Source organism: Meles meles, chromosome 1, assembly GCF_922984935.1.
Source record: "Meles meles chromosome 1, mMelMel3.1 paternal haplotype, whole genome shotgun sequence".
NCBI classification, from domain to species: domain Eukaryota; kingdom Metazoa; phylum Chordata; class Mammalia; order Carnivora; family Mustelidae; genus Meles; species Meles meles.
The window spans coordinates 186,425,119-186,447,507 of NC_060066.1; the positions used below are offsets into that span (position 1 = coordinate 186,425,119).

The 22,389-nt window shown below is 49.3% G+C and overlaps 1 protein-coding gene and 1 non-coding gene across 7 annotated transcripts; both read left to right on the forward strand.

Annotated features, from left to right (window-relative positions):
- Positions 1–5,197: 5,197 nt before the first annotated feature.
- PABPC4 (poly(A) binding protein cytoplasmic 4) lies at positions 5,198–20,954 on the forward strand. Of its 6 annotated transcripts, XM_046012308.1 has the most exons (17): positions 5,200–5,498; positions 5,716–6,357; positions 9,017–9,210; positions 9,968–10,083; positions 11,325–11,464; positions 11,814–11,908; positions 12,560–12,697; positions 13,287–13,382; positions 16,381–16,653; positions 16,976–17,063; positions 17,188–17,307; positions 17,805–17,891; positions 17,986–18,113; positions 19,028–19,121; positions 19,239–19,369; positions 19,580–19,682; positions 20,649–20,954. In XM_046012308.1, exons 2-16 carry the CDS (start codon positions 6,165–6,167, stop codon positions 19,667–19,669), a joined length of 1,983 nt encoding a protein of 660 aa, XP_045868264.1. In that variant the 5' UTR covers positions 5,200–5,498; positions 5,716–6,164; the 3' UTR covers positions 19,670–19,682; positions 20,649–20,954. The 6 variants fall into 6 exon arrangements, with proteins under 6 accessions (XP_045868284.1, XP_045868271.1, XP_045868279.1 ...); XM_046012315.1 differs by having other exon boundaries at positions 5,199–6,357; positions 19,580–19,639; XM_046012323.1 differs by having other exon boundaries at positions 5,199–6,357; positions 17,188–17,259.
- On the forward strand, positions 13,644–13,778 carry LOC123928815. Its single transcript, XR_006815821.1, has one exon. It is a non-coding gene; the product is annotated as a small nucleolar RNA SNORA55 (small nucleolar RNA).
- Positions 20,955–22,389: the final 1,435 nt, after the last annotated feature.

Sequence of the window (22,389 nt, forward strand, 5' to 3'; positions counted from 1 at the left end):
ACTCCATAGGCACTGGGTTGCAATAATTGATCTGGGAATCAGTTTTTTCCCACAGGATTGTGACCAGTACCAGGGAAAATATAATGTCTTCCCCATCTTTGTAGTTGGGATCCAACCCGGGGACTCTGAACACAAAGACAGCAGCTATGAATCTCCTCATTTATACCCTTGACCTCCACAGATGATGGGTCTTTTTTTAATACCCTGGTCTTTGGTCGTGCCACACACGTTTAGTCCTGGTTTGAGGTTTGAAGATGATGTCTTACACATAGTGTTCAGTTAATGGTGGTTTAGTTGTGGCATTTTCTGACTAACTGTAAAGACCAGCAAGAGGTCATGTGGATTCCCAGCTCTCGATGTGGGGAGGACAGGAAAAGAAATATGTCTTTTTTCCAGTGGTCAGATACTAGGCCACCCTCTTCATTAAGGGGTTTACTGATCCCATCACACAGATGGGGAAGCCCAGAGATGTGACAACCGCTGTTCAAAGTTCGCAGTTTGTCTTGGTGTCTGAACCAAACCTCTAAGATCTCAAAGACCTGTCTTTGCACAAGGAAAGCTCTTCCTTCCTGAGGGACAGAACCATTGTTCCTTATAGGGAAGAGAGCTTTTGTAGGTAGAATCGGCCTCCTGCTGGGAGGATGGGGCTGGGTTTCCCCTGTTCTTACCTTCAAAAGTCTCCAGATTCAAAGCACTTTTCACAAGCTTTTACCCCCCCCCCCACCCAACACACAGACACTCACAATACACTTACTTGTTCCTTAGTTCTCTCCCCAAGAAGGACAGATTGACAGAATATAGAATATTTAGTTCATAGTTCTGTCCCCGGCATTACCCAGAGCAGAGCGAGCCTGGCTCTTAGGAATTCCACACAGAGTTTGTTGAATGACAAACAGATGGATCAGGAAGGCAAAGCATTTATATTTCTGCTGTAGTACAAAATCGGCTGCCGAGACCTACGCCCGTGTCCATCTCATTACTTTGAAGTTTTTTCTTCTTCTTCTTCCTCTTCTTCTTCTTCTTCTTCTTCTTCTTCTTCTTCTTCTTTTTCTTCTCCTTTCTCTTCTTCTTCTTTCTCTCTTCCTCCTCCTCCTCCTCCTCCTTCTTCTTCTTCTTCTCCTTTCTCTTCTTCTTCTTCTTCTTCTTTCTCCTCCTCCTCCTCCTCCTCCTCCTTCTTCTTCTTCTTCTTTTTCTTCTCCTTTCTCTTCTTCTTCTTCTTCTTTCTCCTCTCCTCCTCCTCCTCCTCCTCCTCCTTCTTCTTCTTCTTCCCAACCCTGACCCATTCTTGCTCTTGACAGGTCAGACCATCTATCAAGTACAGACCTACTAAGAGTAGCATCCACCCCAGTAGGGAAAAAAAAAATGCACCCCTTCCCATTTTGTTTTCTAATTGAAGTATGTTTGACACACGTTACATGAGATTCAGGCATATGACAAAGTGATTGGACAAGTCCATACATTGTTCTGTACTCACCCCAAGCATAGCTCCCATCTGTCCCCGTACAACGCTAGTACAATACCACAGACCGTATCCCCTATGCTGTATGCTTCACCCCTGTGACTCATTCATTCCATAGCTGGAAGCCCTTACCTTCCACTGCCTTCCACCCATTTTGCCCCTTACCCTCTGGCAAACATCTGTATTTGTGGGTCTGTTTCTGCTTTTTGTTTGTTTGATTTATTTTTTGATTCCACATATAAGCAAAATCATGTGATATTTGTCTTTCTCTATCTGACTTACTTAGCATAGTACCCTCTTGGTCCATGCATGTTGTCTCAGAGATCTCGTTCTTTTTTGTGACTAATACTCCACTGTGTACATTGATGCCCCATCTTCTTTATCCATTCATCTATCAAGGGACACCTGGGTTGCTTCTGTATCTTGACCATGGTAAACAATGCTATGATAACCATAGGGGTGCATACGTCTTTTTGAATAGGTGCTTTCATTTTCTTTGGGTAAATACCCAGTAGTGGAATTAGCGGATCATTTGGTTTTCTTATTTTTTATAAGAATTTATTTATGTATTTGAGAGAGAGAGAGAGAGAGAGAGAGAGAGCACATGAGTGTAGGGGGCAGGGGGAGAGGAAGAAGCAGACACCCTGCTGAGCAGGGAGCCCTACGTGACATGAGGCTCCACCCCAGGACCCCCAAGATCATGACCTGAGCCAAAGGCAGACACTTAACCAACTGAGCCACCCAGGTGCCCAGTTTTCCTATTTTTAATTTTCTGAGGAATCTCCCTGCTGTTTTCCACGGTGGCTGCACCAATTTACATTCCCACCAGTGGTGCATGGAAATTCCTTTTTCTCCACACCCTCACCAACACCTGTTATTTTCTTGTCTTTCTGATTGCAGCCATTCTGACAGGTGTGAGGTGATATTTCACTTAGTTTTAATTTCTATTTCCCTGATGATGAGTGAGGTTGAACATCATTTCATGTGTTGTTGGCCCTCTGTATGTCTTCTTTTTTAAAAATGTCTATGTAGGTCTTCTGTCCATTTTTAATCAGATCATTTGGGTTTTTTTTTTCTTTTTGACGTTGAACTGTCTAAGTCTTTACATATTTTGGATAGTAACCCCTTATCGGCTTTGTCATTTGCAAATACCTTCTCCCATTCAGTAGGTTGACTGGCCTGGTCATTTGTCCAGCATCTTCCCAGGCTGTTTTTAATTCGGATCAACCTGTTTGAATTTTGCAGGTCTAGGGTCCAGGTGGCTTTTTTGGTGACTTTGCAAAACTCTCCCCTCTAAGATGACCTAAGAGATGCCCCTGTATTTAGTTATGGGGGAATCTTAATTTTTCTTGATTTTCAGAACCTTGGGAACCATCTGTGATGCTTATCCTTTCACTCCCCTTGTCCAATTAGTCACAAATCATACTAATTTTTTTAAAAAGTCAAGCCACTTCCTCCACCTCCATAGCCACTCCCCCAGTGGTCATCACTTCCAGGTCTCCCCGTCCCCACCCTCTAACCCTTTTCCTTTCTGTGGCCAGAGAGGTGTTTTTAAAAATGTAATTTGAAAAAAAAAATGTAATTTGTGCCAAGGCGCTTCTCTGTTAAAATCCTTCAGTTCCACCCTTTGATCTCAGGATAAAGTCCAAAGTGTTTCAAGTCTCCAAGAGCAGGCAGCCTTTCCACCTCCCACTGGGCCACAGTCCTGCAGGCTCAGCTCCAGCCCACTCCCCCTCAGGGCCTTAACACATGCTGTTCTCCCTGTCTTCCTGTGGGTAACTCCCCTCTCTTCTCAGTACAAGGGTAGCTTGAGAATAATAGCAATTAACATTTACACAAACGACTCGTGTTTTATTAGCTTGTTCTCACAATAACCCTACTATGTGAGTACCTTCATGAGTCTATTTTCAGATTGGAAATCTGAGAGTCAGATGTAAACTTCTTGCTCAAAGTCATATAGGTAGCAACCCCACCCCCCACTAGACAGTGCGCTGCATGAGGACAGGGTTGGTGTGGGCTTTGCTCATGGGTGCCCAGTATTCATTGGTTTTATTTAACAAATATTGATTGAACATTAAGAGTGTGCCATGTTAGGCACTGTTCTAGGTCCTTGCTTTCATGAAGCTTGTATACAGTGAGGAAAAGACGGATACCTAGCAGGTAAACATGTATTTGAGTAACGTAATTTTAGGTAGTTAGTAAGAGCCTTGAAAACAAGAGAACAGGATGGTGTGTTAAAGATGAACAGTGTTGGCAGGCTACTTTAGACCGCAGGGTCGTCTGGGAAGGCTTCTGTGAGGAGGACATCTATCTACAGAAAGAGTATTCCATAAAGGTGTTTCTTGAATTAATGCACCAACTAGACTATAAACTACATGAGGCAGAGAGGAACTTGCTCTGCCTTGTCTATCATGGTATCCTCTAGTACTCATCTGGCACTGACATAGACTGAGCCCCAATTAACCATTTCTCTGAATGAATGAATCTGTAAATACGTGAATTTCTTCATTCCTTTACTCAAATCAGTGGTTTTCAATGGGAGTGTCTGTGTCCTTCTGGTAATTTCTGAATTCCTTTGTCACGATGATAAGGAGGGTGGTTCCTGGCATTTATGTAAGAATGGATGCTGTGTATCTTGCAACACATGGAGACAGTCCCACGTAATGTAGACTTGTCCCACATACCACATGACTTTCAAATGGCGTCTTAGAACCTCATGTAGGTGAAAAAAGTTTTTAACTGTTGCAGCCTACACTGACTCCTTTTTATTTAGAAACAAAGTATTTTTAACTTATTTTTTATTTTTAAAATTTTTACTGAAGCATAGTTGACATACAGTATTATATTAGTTTCAGGTGTACAAGATACCAGTTCAACCGTTAGGAAATGCTCACCACAGTAAGCGTAGTTACTCTCTGTCGCTGCACAAAGTTATGACAATATTCTCTTTTTTTTTAAGATTTTATTTATTTGTCAGAGAGGGAGAGAGAGAGCACAAGCAGGGGGAGCTGCAAGCAGAGAGAGAAGCCCGATGTGGGGCTCGATCCCTGTACTCTGGGATCATGACCTGAGCAGAAGGCAGACGCTTAAGCAACTGAGCCACCCAGGTGCCTTGTTATTACAATATTCTTGACTGTATTTCCTACATTGTACTTTTCATCCCTGTAATTTATTTCACAACTGGAGGTTTGTACTTCTTAATCCCCTTCACCTATTTCATCTATCCTCTTCTCCTCCTCCCTTAACAGAAATATTTTTGCTCCCTTAAATGTCAACTATCATGTAGTGGGGGATGGTTGTATTTTGTTCTTTGGAGGCTTTGCCGACATTTAATCCCATCGCCCATGGATACTCCCGCAGATGTGGCTGTCGGGGTCTGGGTAACTACCTCTGCGTCCTATTACTCTGAAACTTCAGAATGTCTTCCGTATTTGGGTCCTTACATGCTGAACCACTTATTATATCGTAACTATTTCATGTCATCTTTATTTTACAATAAGCAACACGTGGATTATAAACGTTGCGCCTGTGGGTGGGTTACAGGTGTTCTGTTCCCAGAGGGCCCGACGCGGTCTTCCCGCCTGGAAGGCGGACCCTGGGTCCCAAGGAGACCCCGGCGGAGCGGTCCTCCGCGCACCAGGGGTCGCTGTGGCGCCGCGCGGCCGCGCCGGGTCGCTCTCGCGTGGCCGCCCCGCCTCGGGCCCCCGGGCCGAGTGGGCGGGCACGACTGCGCCCAGGTCGCGAGGCGCCCTTCGACCAGCAGCGCCCGGGGCGGGCGGGTATAAATGGAGCGGTGGCTCCCCCAGCCGCCTCTCTCCGCCCCGGGTCGCCGCAGCCTCCGTTGCCTTCGGGCTTTAGGAGCCTGAAGGAAAAACAAGAAAAGATTTAAAAAAACCCGAAAATGCTTTAAAACCTAAAAAAAAAGAGAGAGAGAAAGAGAAAAGCGCATCCTCCTCGGAGAGCCCGCGGGGAAGTCACTTCTGCACGCTTCCGGCCTGCCCGCGCCCGCCGCCGCACCTTGGCGTCCGTCGGTCCCGTGGTGAGCCGCCCGCCCGCGTCCACGCGCCTCCGCTCCGGCCGCCCCCGCGCCGCGTGGCAGCCCCGCGCCCGCCGCCCTCGCCCCCAGCGCGTCGTCCCCGGGCGCACCACGTGTCCGCGCTGCCCTTCGCCGGCCCGGCGTGGGAGGAGGCTGCGCGCCCGGCCCCCGGGGCTTGCCGAGTCGGCGCCGACCAAGATTTGGTTTCCCTCTTCTCCAGGCTGCTGTAATCTTAAACCGCCGGGAGCCCGAGGCCTATATTTATAGAGAAACGCGTGTCCCGGAGGCCGCCGTGGGCACCCTTCGGTTGCCTCTTGGAGAATTTTTATAATTTGGAGGGGAGTCCCCGTTTTAGTGCGTTATTTTTTTCCCCTTCTTTCGAAATTTGGAGCTTCAGACCAGGACAGCTGCAAAATTACAAACTCCCAGGGAGGGCCATATTGTTTTTGAGAGCCTTTTGTCTGCGGTTTTGCAGTCTCGAACGAGCTGTCCCCGAACTCCTCCTTCCGGTCCCCCGTCTCTCCGAGCCTGCTCCGGCGTCTGTTTAGCTTCGCTCTGCCACCTGTGAGCCGCGGCGCGGGCCACGGCTCCGAGAAGAGCCCCTTTTGTCCTGTGTGGTCCCTATAAGAAGTTCTCCTGGCGGGGCTCGGGGTGGTGGGGGCTGGGGAGATGAACGCTGCGGCCAGCAGCTACCCCATGGCCTCCCTCTACGTGGGTGACCTGCACTCGGACGTCACCGAAGCCATGCTGTATGAAAAGTTCAGTCCTGCGGGGCCTGTGCTGTCCATCCGGGTCTGCCGCGACATGATCACCCGCCGTTCCCTGGGTTATGCCTACGTCAACTTCCAGCAACCGGCTGACGGTGAGTAGACGCTTATATCCCCAGATTGGTGGCATCCTAGGGGGGACCCTCGGAGTCTGCCCGATGCAGGGGTTGAGAATGAAGCTCCCTGGCGTCAGGTGACCGGAGTTTCAGTCTTGCTTCCACTGCTTGCTAACTGGGTGACCTTGGGCATAATCAGTGGTGGCGGTGGGGCTGGAAACCGAGGAGACTGTACAGTGGGATTTGGAGAAAGTCCCTGTCACTCCATGTATGTGGTCCTGCTTTAAGTGGGACCCTTGTCTGGTCACTGAGCTTGGGTTCATGCTCCTCACGGCCCTGCCAAAAAGGCAGAACAATTGATAGACAATTCTTGTAGGAATTTTAGATTCTAAAGCTGTTGCTCCCATCCCTATCTTTACCCTGGACTGAGTCTCGTTGCTTTTGTACGGATAAGGGGTCTTTCAGGGCAAGTGGGAGGCGGTGGGAACAATTCTGTTCGTTTTACTGGAGCAGGGGCTCACAATGGCGCCCTGTGAACGACATGTGCCAGGCCAGCTCCTGGGTCCGTGGCTTTGGTCCTGGGGTGGAGGACTCCTCTACTCCCTGGACAAAGCCCTGGGCGGTGGAGAAGGGGTATCCAGGTAGTCTGGGGTAACACCGTGGGTAAATTGACTGGTCTGGTGGAGATGATGGCCTCACCTGTGAACAGAGCTTCATCCTTGTCAAAACCCTTCTCCTTCATCCCATCTGAAGAAAATGGGGACTCCTGAGAGGGAAAAGGAACTGCAGAAGGTTGGAGGCTCCGCTGGGAGTGCCAGTGCCCGGCCCCGCCAGCCCAGGCCCAGACTCGGGCCCTTGCTTGGAACAGTGGAGAGGTATGCTGCAGGCGTGGCCGGAGCAAGGCCAGAGGAAACCTAATCAGGGGCCGCACGTGACTTCAGATTAAAAGGGAACAACTGTAGAGACCATTACTGGGAGAAACAAGCCATTCTATGGCAAAGGATCTCTGCGTCCCTATTTTTGTCCACACTTTGTTCGCTGTCCGTGAAGCACAGAGAATGTCACTTGCCCAGGCTGCAGCTGAGACCAGAGAATCGGACTTGTTGAGAGATGAGAGGCGCTGCTACCCTTAACTCCCTGTGTGTGCTGAGCTGTGTCTGGCCAGAGGGCACAAAGGTGGCCAAGTGTGGCCTTTGGGGGCAAGTAGTGGGTACATTGGCTGTTGTCTGCCTCTTTGACACTTTCTGATCAAAAGTCCTGTCACTTGGTAATAGTAGCAGAAGCCACTGGTCAGTGAGTCTGCCAGCACATGCCTCTGCAGGTCCTCTCCCTGCTATAAATAAGTGCAGCCAGATTTGTTAGTCTAAGCCGACTTGTCTTCTGCAGCGCTGTCTGGAAAGACACGGGGAGCTGTGTTGAAATGGCTCCTTCGCTGCTAATCATTGAGACCCTGGGGTCCCAGATAATCCTCAGAAATGACTGCTTCTGTGCCTGGACTTTTCCTGAGTTGGATCTGCCCCAGTCTCTGCTTTCCGTGACCTTCCCTCCCACACTCAACCAACCCACCTGAGAAGGTGGGAAGGGTGGTTGGAGAGGAGTGAAAAGGAGATACTTCCTCCGCTGATTGGACAGTTGGGCTTGTGGGGGGACAGAGGTAGGGAATTTTGTGTTCTGTCTTAAGTGAGGTGGTACCTTGAGACAGGAGAAACCCCCTCCGGCTCCCCCCTCTACCAGCTCTGGGATCCTGTTACTTCCAATAAGAGAAGGCTTCCTCCTGACAGGTGATGGTACGTTTTAGTTTCTCGTCCTTTAAGTGGTCTCTGGTACACACATACATGTATTTGTTGGGAAGCCGAGGAGTGTCCCAAGGCGCTGGATGGAGAACTTGGTTGAGTCGCAGGGCATTTGAAGTTCTAGAATTCCAAAGAGCTCAAACTAAGACTTGAGAAGGCCTGGAAACAACCATAATGCGTTGCCTGCTTAGAAAGATGCGGCTTCATCTTTATCGTCCGGATAATAAAAATACTGTTTCCATGTGTGACCATTAGTATCTATCATTTTGAGGTTTTTGAATCAATTTCTGTTTTCAGAAATTGAAAATACAAGAAACTGGACTACATTCAGGGATAGCACATTCTCCCCAGTCAGTCATTCCTAGATTTTGTTCTGTCATTTGTCTCGTAGACGGATCGTAGACAAAATGACAGCTAGTTGGTAATTTGATGTAATACCTTACTGAAAAATAATCAAAGTCTGGTATTAGTTTCTTAGTTGCGTGACTTAGCTATCCCGGGTATAAGTTTGCTTGTTTTATGAAATAGATAGTATCACCTGTCTCACCTGGGTCACCATGGGTGGTAGGCAGCTAAGTTTTTATAACTGATACCACTTAGTCAAATGTGCAGTATTATGATTTGATCTTGGGGCCAGAAGGCCATTTAGATAATCTTGCCTGACCCCCTTACCCAACAAGGGTACAACCCAGAGGGCTGGAGGCTTCTGCCAGGAAGCAGAGCGACTGGCCAGAAGGCTGCCCTCAGGGGCAACACAGGCTAGAGGGATCGCATGCCCTTTTATTTTAAGAGTTGCCTTTTGTCTGAGTGATTACCTGAAAAGTCTCTGTTTCCTGGGATGGTGGCAGTCATCTACACAAGGTGACATTTTATTTCCTTGATTGAAATGTGTTTCTCTCTTCCAGCCGAGCGGGCCTTGGATACCATGAACTTTGATGTGATTAAGGGAAAGCCAATCCGTATCATGTGGTCTCAGAGGGATCCCTCTTTGAGAAAATCTGGTGTGGGAAACGTCTTCATCAAGAATCTGGACAAATCTATAGATAACAAGGCACTTTATGATACTTTTTCTGCTTTTGGAAACATTCTGTCTTGCAAGGTAAGCACTGATTAAATGACTTCAGAGTAATTACTGACTCACGAAAACAAGAGAAATACTACAGGGGGAACAGCCTTGGAATTGGGCGACAGGATATGGTCATTTTCAAAATGCTAGCAATGGCTACAGCCTACAAGTTCCCTGTAGGTAATCTTGTGCCACAACCCAGTGCGACCAGCAGGTAGTTTGTGTCTTTGTTTATTCTTTCTTCTGCCTAAAATATCCTTCCTGTTTCCTACCTTTGGAGGGCATCAAAGGGTTTCTCTTTCGTGGGGGCGGGGGGTAGAGCAGGGGCTCGGGTCTCCAGGCAGCTGTACTTAGTCATTTCAGAAGCGTAAAATCATCCTCTTCCTTCTCTGCACCTGTTTGTGTGGAGAATTTTTATACAACTGGTGTGGTGGTGGTTTATGTGTCTGACTGTGCACTAGACTGGAATTCTATTGTGGGCTTGGAAACTGGTCACTTTTTCTGCAGCACGGGCTTTTGCACCCAGTCTCAAGGTCTTTCAATGAAATAAAACACTCGGAATAGAAGCAGCCTAATAGTGGCTGCCATTTGTAAACAGAACATCACTAAGGTGCCTGGTGGTATGCTTCATGTTAGGAAAACTTGACTGTTGTGCTGTAGTCTTCTGTCTTTGGACCGTGGATGGGCCAGCGGCCTCTCAGATCCCGGGAACTCTGAGCAAAAGACCATGTGGTTCTCGGATCTTTGGGGGTGCCAGTGGTGCCACAGTGGTCTGCCTTGTCTCTGGCAGGTGGTGTGTGATGAGAACGGCTCTAAGGGTTATGCCTTTGTCCACTTCGAGACGCAAGAGGCTGCTGACAAGGCCATCGAGAAGATGAACGGCATGCTCCTCAATGACCGCAAAGTGTGAGTGTCCCAGTCCGGAGCAACAGCCATCGCATGAGCCAGCCGTGGCCCCACCTCGGTATTAACTGGCACACACAAGGCGGCTACTGGTTCTCTCGGCCCAAGTGTGGCCTGCTCCTACCTCTCCACTCCAGGGCTGGTGAGTCTCCCTGCCCGAGCCGTGGCAGCCCTTTTGACTCGCCAAGGTGGGCTTCCTGCCCAAGCCATGGCCTGCCTGCCGCCTCTCCCTTAAAAGCATCATCTGTCCGTGGGTTTTGTGAGCACCGGCAACTGGGGCTTGCTGGAAGGCAGCTCTGAGCCCTTTCTGAGCAGGGGTCTTGCCCAGCGGCAGAGTGGAGAGGGCCCTGGACTGACCAGGAGCTGTGTACTAGCCATGTGACCTCGGCCTTCCTGTGACTCTAGTCTGTCCATGGGGTCATTTGCTAGGGGTTGATGCCAAATTGTCCCCAGATCTCCACTTGGCTAACTTATGACTCAGTGGCCTTCTCATACAAGGCTGGCTCCACAGTAATACTTAATTCGGTTATAATGAAAAATCTCATCTGATGGCAGAAGACACTGTTCATTATAGACCTTGTCGCTTTGGTGTGGTTATGCAGAATAGGGAGGTGGGGAGGTCTTAGCTAAGCCATGCAGGGAGAGAAGGGACAATAAGTCTTGGCTATAGCAAGCAAAAATCATTTCTGTTCTTTTTATGTTGAGCAGACCAGGGGATGAATTTTCTTGATAATGTGTATGTGGCCAGTGGTATCACTAGAAAGAGATCAAAAGATTTTCAGTGTATGGATACATTCCCCCACTTGTGTCAACAGCACGGGAATGAGTCCAGTGCAAAGACAAAGGCTACCTCACAGTTCACTCTAGCAGTCTCACCCCTGGCACTAACCCCTCTTAACAGTTTGGTTTGTATCCTTCCAGACCTTTTCTATGCATTTACATAGATGCACAGAAATGAACGTTTTAAAAACATGGTCATCAGGTTTCTTCACGAAGGCAGTGTGATGTGGTAGGAGTAGCCCTGGTCTGAGCCAGGAGTCCTGGGGCTGGTCCTTGGAGGACAGTCCCACCTCTCTCTTTCTGCTGGGAAGTTGGGGCGTCTCTGAGCCTGCTGTCTTGGTGGTTGGTTGGGGACTCGTGTGTTTTAACCTCTCCTGTCAGCCTTTAACCTGTGTTCCTTTGGGCCCCTGGAAATCATGATTTGTTCCTCCGGGTGTTCACTGTTTTCCATGGTCTCTTTTTAGGTTTGTGGGCAGATTCAAGTCTCGAAAAGAGCGGGAAGCTGAGCTTGGAGCCAAAGCCAAGGAGTTCACCAATGTTTATATCAAAAACTTTGGGGAAGAGGTGGATGATGAGAGTCTGAAAGAGCTGTTCAGCCAGTTTGGTAAGTTGGGCTTCTTCACCCCGTGTGCCCCGTTCCACAGTCCGCCAGATGTAGAGCTCCTGTACCTTAGTTGCTTCAGAGATGATGGCGCCCCAGCCCAGAAGTTAACTCCCTTGCTTGACAGGGCCACAGAGTAGATAGGAGTAGACTCTTGGCTTCATCCTCTCTCATCCCGGCCCCAGGGCTATCTCAGTAGCTTGGCCAGAGGTAGAAGGCTAGGCCTAGGGCCTCTTTCTAGAGCTCATCTGGCTTCAGTGAGAGTTGGCTTCGTTTGGGCTCCTAGAGAAGCCGCCTCTCCTTGAGCTGTAGTAGAGATGGTGTTACTAATAGTTCTGTCCTTTGGTAATAGGTAAGACCCTAAGTGTCAAGGTGATGAGAGATCCCAGTGGGAAATCCAAAGGCTTTGGCTTTGTGAGTTACGAAAAACACGAGGATGCCAATAAGGTGAGAGTCCCACGAGGGTCGGGGAAACATTTGCAGAAGTCGCCCTGGATTATGGGCAGGACCTGGCTGGCACATAGTGGAGCGGGGCTGCCATTGCCCAAGTGTAGTAGTGATGTAGTTACTGGCCTGAGGGGACTTCATGTGGTAACCCATCATTTACCTGTTCCACAGCACTTGGCACGTACCTGTCACCTCAGTGTTCACCCCTGTAGGCTGAAGGAATAGGATGGGTGTTTGCTCCCCTTCCTACTGAGGGGACTCGGGCCCTAGGAGTGGCAGAGTTGCTGACAGTAGCGGCTGCTTGTGGGGAAAGCGTGATGCTGGGCGCTCTGCATGCGCCACTCTCGTCCCACAAGAACGTGAGAGACTCCTCGACACCCAGATTAGCAGCCTCGGCTCGTGTCTGCCGTGCTTGTATTTATAAAACTACCATTTTTTTCTGTATTACCTGGACCGATAACCCATTTAAGTAGTAACCCCATTTTACTCACGAGGAAGTTTGGATTTGCTTAGCTGCCTTCAGATGGAATGAGATTAGTTCTTAACTCCTATAGGAAAGATTTCCTTCTCCCAATATTTGGTAGTACTTTCAGGCCTCCAGAGCAAGGCCCCTACCTCTGCATTTTGATTTAAGACCCGTTTCCTCTTCAGGCCGTGGAAGAGATGAATGGAAAAGAAATCAGTGGGAAAGTGATTTTTGTAGGCCGTGCACAGAAGAAAGTAGAACGGCAGGCCGAGTTAAAGCGGAAATTTGAGCAGCTAAAACAAGAGAGAATTAGTCGGTACCAGGTGAGAGGTGGTCTTAGCATAGCCTTCCTGTCCAGGAATTGGCAAGAGCACCCCTAGGTTAAGCAGGCTTTCTCTCTGGGGACTGGGAATCTGCCTCTTCTTTCCTTTCTCCCAAGATCCTCAGTTGTATAGGGAAATACCTACCAGAAACAGTGGTGATTCTAGAACAGGGTGGAAGATTGATGTATTCATTTAGGGACTCATTCCGGAAGCCTCAGTCTGTTCTTATTTGTATGGGTTCTTTGTACTTAAATGCTCACCCTTTGTTTGACTGGGGGCAGGAGCCCCGCTGGTCCCAGCGGCCAGCCAGAGTAGCTGTGCAGAAAGCCAGGCCCACACTGGGGGTCCCGTCAGAGTCCTTGGCGGGAATCTCAACCCTGAGCCTGCATCAGGATCCCCCTGCAGGGCTTGTGAAAACATGGCTTTCAGAACCCCAGAATTTTGGATTCAGTGGATTGGGGTTTGGGCCCAAGAATTTGCATTTCTAGGAAGTACCCAAGAAGGGGGTCTAGGACCAAATTTTGAGAACCAGTTTCTTAGGGGATCTGTGGGGTACAGATATGCATTAACAGTGATCCTTCTGCTTCAGGGGGTGAATCTCTACATTAAGAACTTGGATGATACCATTGATGATGAGAAGTTAAGGAAAGAGTTTTCTCCTTTTGGATCAATCACCAGTGCTAAGGTATTTTATACTGAGATTGGGATCGAAAATAGAAATTGCAGTTTTTTGGAGGTTTATTGGCATTTGTTTCATTGAAGTAGTAGACTCTAACTTGGTTCATTTCTGAGAATAGATACGCTAATCTAGCCAGTCCCTCCTGGCGTTCAGTTACGCGTCTGAGTATATGCTCTGGAGAAGGCATTTCGTTATGTATACGTGGCACAGCCTCCCAGACACTGAGGTGTGGAGGTCATCTGAGCAGTCCCCCATCTTGACCCCCAAGCACCTGAATCTTTCCCATTCTTTGCTGCTCTGTGCTGGCGTGGGGACAGATGGTGCGACAGTATGAGCAGAGGAAATCCAGACAGGTTGTTTTCCATTTGTCTTGGGGCCTGTCTCTACGACTCTGCCACACTTCATCCTTGAACAAGTGTATTTTGAGGACTTGGGAACTGGGGTTGGGACTGCTGGCCTGACCGAACAAAGCTAAAGGTGGAGGACGGGAGTGGAAAGGTGGCTCTCTCACGGTTTGCAGTGTGCATCATTTCCTTGGTTTTCTTTGATTATCCTGTCAGCTGATGGAGCAGGGCGAGTGCTTTTGAATTCCCTCCTAAAGATGAGGACGCGGAGTCTGGGAGTCCGGGAACAGGGGAACGTGGGTTATGTGAGGGTGGTGCGTGCATGGCCTTTGTCCACGGGGGGGGGCGTCATGAGCAGTGATGGCGTGTGAGAATTTGGAGTCATAGCCTGATACAGACACTCATGCTCTGCGGAGATGCAGCACACATCAGTCCTCTTGGGGATGAGAACAGAGGCCAAGTGGGCTGGGAAAGATGTGGTGACCCTGCCTTGGCCCTTAGCTTTAAGTCCCGCACAACCTGGTAGCATCATCAGAGGAAAATCAGTTGTCTGCAGGCATTTGATCCAGGCCCACCCCGTCAGGGTTCCTTGTTGCCATGCCCCTTCCCTCTTATCACCTCCTTGACTGGCCTTCATCAGTGTGAGGTATGATGGTCTCTCCTTGCTTATCAGCACAGAGCTTGAGTTGGCATTTGTAGGAAGAGAATAAAAGAACTGTGTCTTGGCAAGTTTCACAGGCACCATTTTCAAGATCAGGGTGTCATGTTTTCAGACACTGTCCTGGCCCATCTCTTTGATGGGGTCCATTTGAGTTGGTACACATCCTTATTTTCATGTACTCCTCCTCTGGAGGGCTGTCCAGGAGCAAGCTAAGACACAAAATGGTGCTGAGCACACATTGACCTATTGCTATCAGTGTTTCTGAGGAGGTAGGCCGGGGTAAGCTATAAGTGACCTTTTCAGGTGAGGAGAAGAGCCATCTGACTGGCTCTATGTGGGGAAAGATGGCCTGAACCGGTAGACCTTGGCTTCGTGGCATTTGGCCATAGGGGGTCTGGTGGGCATTGAGCTTCAGAAAGGGTAAACGTTTCACGTAGTTTAAGGGCACCTAGCCTAGGTGGCTCAGTTAAAAATCTGATTCTTGATTTCAGCTCAGGTCATGATTGCAGGGTCCTGAGATTAAGCCCCACATCTGGGCTCTGCTGAGTGTAGAGCCTGCTTTAAACCTTCTATCCCTCTGGGATGCCTGGGTGGCTCAGTCATTTAAGCATCTGCCTTCGGCTTGTGATGATCCCAGGGTGCTGGGATCAAGCCCCAATTAGGCTCCCTGCTCAGCAGGGAGCCTGCTGCCCTTCTGCTTGTGCGCATTCTCCCCCTCCCTCCATCCTCTCCCTCTGCCCACCCCCACCCATGTTCCCGTGTATGCATGCATGTTTGTGCGCACGCACGTTCTCTCTCTCTCTCTCTCTCTCTCAAAAATACATACAAATAGGGTGAGGGGTGCCTGGGTGGCTCAGTTGGGTTGAGCATGTCTTTGGCTCAGGTCATGATCCTGGGGTCCTGGCATAAGGCCCCTCGTCAGGCGCTCTGCTCATTGGGGAACTTGCTTCTCCCTCTGCCGCTCCCCCCTATTTGTGCTCTATCTCAAATAAATAAAAATCTTTTTAAAAATCACGCAGCTTAGGGGCGCCTGGGTGGCTCAGTGGATTAAGCCGCTGCCTTCGGCTCAGGTCATGATCTCAGGGTCCTGGGATCAAGCCCCGCATCGGGCTCTCTGCTCTGCGGGGAGCCTGCTTCCTCCTCTCTCTCTGCCTGCCTCTCTGCCTACTTGTGATCTCTCTCTCTCTGTCAAATAAATAAATAAAATCTAAAAAAAAAAAAAAATAAATAAATAAATAAAAATCACGCAGCTTAGAAATTGCTGAACTGGGACTAGAATCCAGCTGTCTTTTTTTTTTTTTTTTTTTAAAGATTTTATTTATTTATTTGACAGAGAGAGATCACAGGTAGATAGAGAGGCAGGCAGAGAGAGAGAGAGGGAAGCAGGGTCCCTGCCGAGCAGAGAGCCCGATGCGGGACTCGATCCCAGGACCTGAGATCATGACCTGAGCCGAAGGCAGCGGCTTAACCCACTGAGCCACCCAGGCGCCCCAGCTGTCTTTTCTAGCTGGTCATCTTTCTGCTGTTCACTCCCATTGAATTAATGGTGGCAGTCATTGGTTTTGTAACTCCTGTGTGTATGTGGTATCTCAAAAGCATATCTTTACCTTGCTAAGAGATGATCAAAGTTTTGTTCACCAAGGTCTTGGGCAGATGCATTCTACAAGTAAATAACTTAACACTGCCCAGATCCTAGGGGGTACCTAAAGGTAGCTACTGCGCTTCTAGGTGTCAAGAAACATCTTTGGGTTCCTGCTTTAACCATTAACCATATCATAGTGTTTAGAAAATTAGGATCACCTGGGGATCTAACAAAGAAAATGCCTAAGTCCTGTCCTTAGAGGCTGTGACTTAATTGGCCCAGGGTGCATCCTGTGACAGGGCTAGAACTCTTCTCCTAGACTTGGGAACTCTTGCAATAGAAACCAGGTTTTTTGGCTCTTAATAGCTGTCCCCCAACATAGAACACTTTTTCCTTAAGTAGCTGGTCCCTTTGTAGGTAATGTTGGAGGATGGGAGAAGCAAAGGGTTTGGCTTTGTCTGCTTCTCATCTCCTGAAGAGGCGACCAAAGCCGTCACTGAGATGAATGGACGCATCGTGGGCTCCAAGCCACTATATGTTGCTCTGGCCCAGAGGAAGGAAGAGAGAAAGGCTCACCTGACCAACCAGTACATGCAGCGGGTGGCTGGAATGCGAGCGCTCCCGGCCAATGCCATCTTAAATCAGTTCCAGCCTGCAGCTGGCGGTTACTTTGTGCCGGCGGTTCCACAGGTGGGTCTGCTGGTGTTCATGGATCTTTGGAACCTACCCCCGATGGCTGTTCCGCAGCCTGTGGTGGTTGGGGAGAGGGGTTTTGGATATTGGAGTTCAGGTGGTCAGCATGAAATGAAAATGAATGAAATGAATGAAAATGAATTCATTCTCTCACGCAGTAGTTAGAATGAAAGAATCCCCATTAACTGGCCTTTGAAAGCTCCGAGAACTTCTTGAGTAATTAGCCTCGGGCCTGGAAGTGAGAGGAGATGAGACTTTTTTTTCTCTCATGTGGACTCAAGTCCTTCAAGTAAAAGGGCCTGGGTACTCTTTCTTGCAGGCTCAGGGAAGACCTCCGTATTATACACCTAACCAGTTAGCACAGATGAGGCCTAATCCCCGCTGGCAGCAAGGTGGGAGACCTCAAGGTAGGTGGTGGGGAACGGTGATTTGATCACCAGGATATGCCTCCCCGCCTTGCCCGCTCTGAGGCGCAGCCTTGGTTCTGGTCTATGTGCTTCATCAACTACACACAATTTTTGTCTTCACCAGGCTTCCAAGGAATGCCAAGTGCTATCCGCCAGTCTGGGCCTCGTCCCGCTCTTCGCCATCTGGCTCCAACTGGTAATGCTCCGGCCTCTCGCGGCCTCCCTACTACCGCTCAGAGAGTCGGTGAGCAAACTGGCCTTGAGAAGTATGGCCTGGGGAGGAGGGAGTCAGGTGACTAGGCTCTGCCCAGGGTTGGTCAGTTTGTTGGGCCCACGTTCCAGTTCTGATTCTGTAATCTTAGCTGTGCACTCTGGTTGGTACATAAGGAGCAGAGAAACAATGGGAGTTCTAGGAGTGTCGGTGACTTCAAGAATGCTGCTCATTGGTGACTCATGTGAGAGAGGTTAATTATAGAAGCTTGTTAGCTGGATGACTACAGAGGCAGCCTATTCTTTTGGGTGGGGTTGGGAGATTGAAGGAGACTGTTCTTTACAGACTGTCCTGTATTCCAAGAAGTGGAGAGAGTTGTGTGTTCTCTGTTGGCTGCTCCATGAAAGTAGCAGTCGTGGTCCCGTGTGCGATGTGTTGTGTGAACAGGCTTTGGAATGGCTCCTTCCGTGGGACGTGGCCAGTTGGACACCTGCTGCCGACACTGATGTGCATTTGCTGGTCTGTTGTAGGGTCTGAGTGCCCGGACCGCTTGGCTATGGACTTTGGTGGGGCTGGCGCCGCCCAGCAAGGGCTGACTGACAGCTGCCAGTCTGGAGGTGGTATTGGATGCACACAGAAGGGGGAAAGATGGGATTTGACGGGTCTTTGCCCAGACTGACGGGCTTTAATCTTGCTTGTTCTTTTCCTAAGGTGTTCCCACAGCTGTGCAGACCTTAGCACCTCGTGCTGCCGTCGCTGCTGCTGCTCCGCGGGCTGTCGCACCTTATAAATACGCCTCCAGCGTCCGCAGCCCTCACCCCGCCATCCAGCCTCTGCAGGTGAGGCCTGCCAAACTGCATGTTTGCATCTGATTGACAAGGAGCTTGGCTTTGATGCCTCCTGCAGGTACTGAGTGCCCGCTCCGTGTCAGGGTGCCGGGTTTCCTGTGGTGACACTGCCTGTCAGAGGCTCTCTGTCCTGGGAGAGAAGGGGCTGGGAAGTATTCCTCCCCACAGTAGTCTACTCAGAAATGCCCCAGCAGAAAGAGCTGGGGTTTCTGCCCTCCTCTTTACAACGTGTGTGTGCTCACTTAGCTCTCTGAGCTGCTCGTGTCCGCTGGCTGAGTTGATCCTTAGCTGTTCTGCAAAACTGGGATGTGAAGGCAGGAAAGAGCTTCATCTGACAGAAGAGAAGTCAGCTTTAGAGATCTTAAGTTGGGGTGGGGGACTGGACCTAGAGCCCAGAAGTAACCAGCGTAGAGGAGCCACAGTCTACCTTGTGGCCCCTAAGTGACCTGCTCGTGCTTCCTGCTGTCTAAATGCAGTTGCCTCAGAGCCTCGCTTGAGTAAAATAGTCTTTACCTTCAGAGCCTTACTTTCAGGCCCGTGGCTGGCATTGACAATGCGTGCTGACAGTCCTGGGGCGTTGGATAAAATACAAACATTTGGTATGATAAAGTGATGTGGGATGTAGTTATAAATGGAATCATTTGATGGTCTGCGCCTTCTAGGTTTATTTTCTTACTCCCTTCCTGTCCCTTTTAATAGCACGCGGTTTTTATTGTAGTTGGTTTTGTGTTCAAGCTTACAACTCTGTTGCTCCTGTAACGCCCTCATCCCGAAGGCCTGCCTTTACTTCCTTGGCAGCAAGGACCGCCACCTCCATCTCTGTCACATAGTAGCCTTTCAGACTGAGTGGTCAGGCTCAGGACCATCAGGCTTACTGCTAACCTGCTGCCTCTCCTGGTTCCCAGGCACCGCAGCCTGCGGTCCACGTGCAGGGCCAGGAGCCCCTGACCGCGTCCATGCTGGCCGCAGCACCCCCCCAAGAGCAAAAGCAGATGCTGGGTGAGTGATCCATGTGTTTGTGGAAGAGGGGGCCGGAGCCTGGCACTGACCCGAACGCCGGTGTCCATTCACTGGGAGTCACCCTGGGCTTTACTTTAATTAAATCTCTTTCCCCAGGAGAACGTTTGTTCCCACTCATCCAAACCATGCATTCAAACCTGGCTGGAAAAATCACGGGCATGCTGCTGGAGATCGACAACTCTGAGCTGCTACACATGCTGGAGTCCCCCGAGTCGCTCCGCTCCAAGGTGAGCTGGTCCCCACACCCTGCAGCGGCGCACGGGTCTGCTGTCTCCTGACCCTCTCCTCGCGCCTTGCCTGTGACTTGCGAGCTGCTGCGGGGGGCGGAATCAGGAAGAGCAGGCTGCACCGAGAGACGCTGCTGCCAGGCCTGCACACCAGGGAGGGGCTGAGGGCCTCTCTGCAGATGTCACTAACTGCCCGGAGATTCCTCACAGGTGGATGAAGCCGTGGCGGTTCTACAGGCTCATCATGCCAAGAAAGAAGCTGCCCAGAAGGTGGGCGCTGTTGCTGCTGCTACCTCTTAGACAAGGAGAAACCGTATGTTTGGCTGTTTTTGTTTTCTGCAATGGCTTTGCTTACAAATAGCTTCCTAAAAGATTCAGGGCAGCATAGAGAGCCCCGGTAACCTGGGCAGGCTGTCACCTGGATTCTCTCTGTCATCTGGAAGAGTTAACTTGGAGAAGAGAGAACAGTTTTCTTTATGAGGAGCCCCTGGTTAGCTCTTTCTTAAGAATGACCTTTTTTGGTTTAGATTAACGACAGATACACGAGGTGTTGTGATAATCAGATCCCGGAGCCTCATCTCTATGATCGTATCTCCCTGGTTTGCCTTGAGGTTGGGGGCGGGGGGGCAGCTGTGTATGCAGCCGCTGCGTGGCTCTGGGAGCACAAGGGGCACGGGCCCTGGTGTCGGTGTGTGGGAGAGACAGACACTCCTGCCTCCAGTTACAGGGCGTGTTCTTGTCCACTCTGACCCTGGCAGCTGTGCCCCCCGTCCACAGGGGCGGGGGTAAGTGAGGCTTAGCTGGGAACTCTGACAAGGACTAGCGGGTTCCTCCTGATGGAGGAAGGAGGCAACCAGATGAATCAGAGTCAGAGACAAGGGAAGGACACATGGTAAGGGCCTGGACTCTTCATTTGGTATCTAAGCGAGAGAGTGGTAGCTTTGAGTACAGGGTGGCCTGGAAGGGTTTGGGGCTTTATAGTACCTAGCTAGCCTCAGAGCAGGGGGTTCTCAGCCAGGAGTGCCCCCTCAGAGGACATTTGCCAATGGAGACCTATTTTGGTTGTCACGGCTGGAGAGGTGTCACTGGCATCCCATGGGCAGAGGCTAGGGCTACTGCTCAATGCCCACAGTGCACAGGATAGCCCCAGCAAAACTTGCCCCACCCTAGTGTCAAGAAGCACTGCTCTCGGCGGTACCTTTTGATAAGCCAGAGATTTCAGTGCAACTCTGGTTTTTCTGATTATGCATTTAATTTGTGTTGGTGCTTTGCTTTTCAGGATTCAAAAGCCAAATAACCCCTCCTGGAATTCAGCTCAAGGTTTGAAGATTTCTAGCGTGTCCTATGGACCTCAACACCAAGAACCACAAATTGGGAAATTTAATAGGTCATTTTGTATCAAAAGGTCAATTATGAAGCACCTAGAACTTTTCAATTAAAAGAATATATTCTCTGGGTTCTGCCATGGCCCAGACAGTGTTAACTTTTTTTTTTTTCTATTGTGGGTTTTGATTTTTTCCCCCCAGAAATTGGTTTTATTTGATGTACCCAAGTCTTAAGTTTCTCAATAAAGAAAAAAATCTCCATAAAACTGCCTGTCCTGTTTTACTCTGACCAGTTTTAGTCTTTTAAACCCAGTTTTCACTTGGAAGTAATTTTAGGACGTATTTAGAGTCTAATGAATTTCTGTGTAGGGTATCCTTTCCTAATGGCTATAAACAGCAGGGTACATAGTACATAGTCTATTGCATAATGGACCCCCACTTAACTTAAATAGAAGTCTGATCATAGCAGACCTTGGGTCTGACAGGAGAACTAGGTTCAGGGTGGGGTACATACAAAGGATGTATGGTGAGATAGGCAGAACCCAGGCCCTCCCTCCTTGGTTGTGTTAGCTGGCGTTTGTGGGTCCCCCTCTTCTGTAGTCAGTTGATTATGCAACTAAGGTTTCCTCTGGCCACGGGACTAGGTCTGGGTGGCAACAGTAAACAAATGCTAGAGTCCAAAGCACTTTGTGGTGCCTTTAGTCCTCACCTGGCCAAGGCCAACCAGTCTACAACTCGGTACCTGGCTAGCTCAGTTGGTAGAACACGCAAATCTTAGTCTCAGAGTTGTGAGTTCGAGCCCCATGTGGGCATAGAGCCTACTCAAAAAAGGGGGGGGGGCGGGGAAGAAACACCAAATAATCCGATTAAGACAAGACAGCAGCCGTGAACAGATGTTTCCCTGAGGACAGATGGCCAATAGACATGGAAAGATGCTCAGGGAACTGTAAATCAAAACAACAATGACGTACACCTCACACCTGTCAGAATGGCTGAAATCATAAGAAACGTGTCGAGGACCTGGAGAAATAGGAACCCTTGTGCGCTGGGAGTGGTAATGCCATCTGGTGCAGCCATTCTGGAAAACAGTATGGAGCTTCCTCAAAAAAAAAATTTACCCATCCACTAATAATACCATTGGGTATTTACCCAAAGAATACGAAAATACTGGGGCACTTGGGTGGCTCATTCAGTTAAGGATCTACCTTTGGCTCAAGTCATGCTCCCAGAATCCCAGGATCGAGCCTGCTCCATTGGGATCCCTCCTTAGCTGGGGGTCTGCTATATCTCCCTCTGCTCCTCCCCCTGATAGCTCCCTCTTTCTTACTCTGAAATGGGCAAATAAAATCTTAAAAAATACAAAAATGCTAATTCAAAGGGATACATGCATCCCTATGTTTATTGTGGCGTTACTTAACAATAGCCAAACTATAGAAGCAGCCCAAGTGCCCGCTGATAGACGAATGCATAAAAAGAAGTGTGTGTGTCTCTGTGTGTGTGTGTGTGTGTACACACGTACGTACACTGGAAAATTATTCTGCCATAAAAGAAAATGAAATCTTGCCATTTGCAACAACATGGATGGGTAGAGCTAGACTGTAATGCTAAGCGAAATAAGCCAGAGAAAGACAAATACCATATGATTTCACTCAGGTGGAACTTAAGAAACCAAACGAACAAAGAAAAAGACAAACC

Bases quoted from the DNA above. Each gene is read 5' to 3' on its own strand.
- PABPC4 (XM_046012298.1), top strand. From the start codon at position 6,165: ATGAACGCTGCGGCCAGCAGCTACCCCATGGCCTCCCTCTACGTGGGT. The intron at 12,698-13,286 runs GTGAGAGGTGGT...CTTCTGCTTCAG, and splicing joins AGAGAATTAGTCGGTACCAG to GGGGTGAATCTCTACATTAA. The intron at 17,064-17,187 runs GTAGGTGGTGGG...TGTCTTCACCAG, and splicing joins GCAAGGTGGGAGACCTCAAG to GCTTCCAAGGAATGCCAAGT.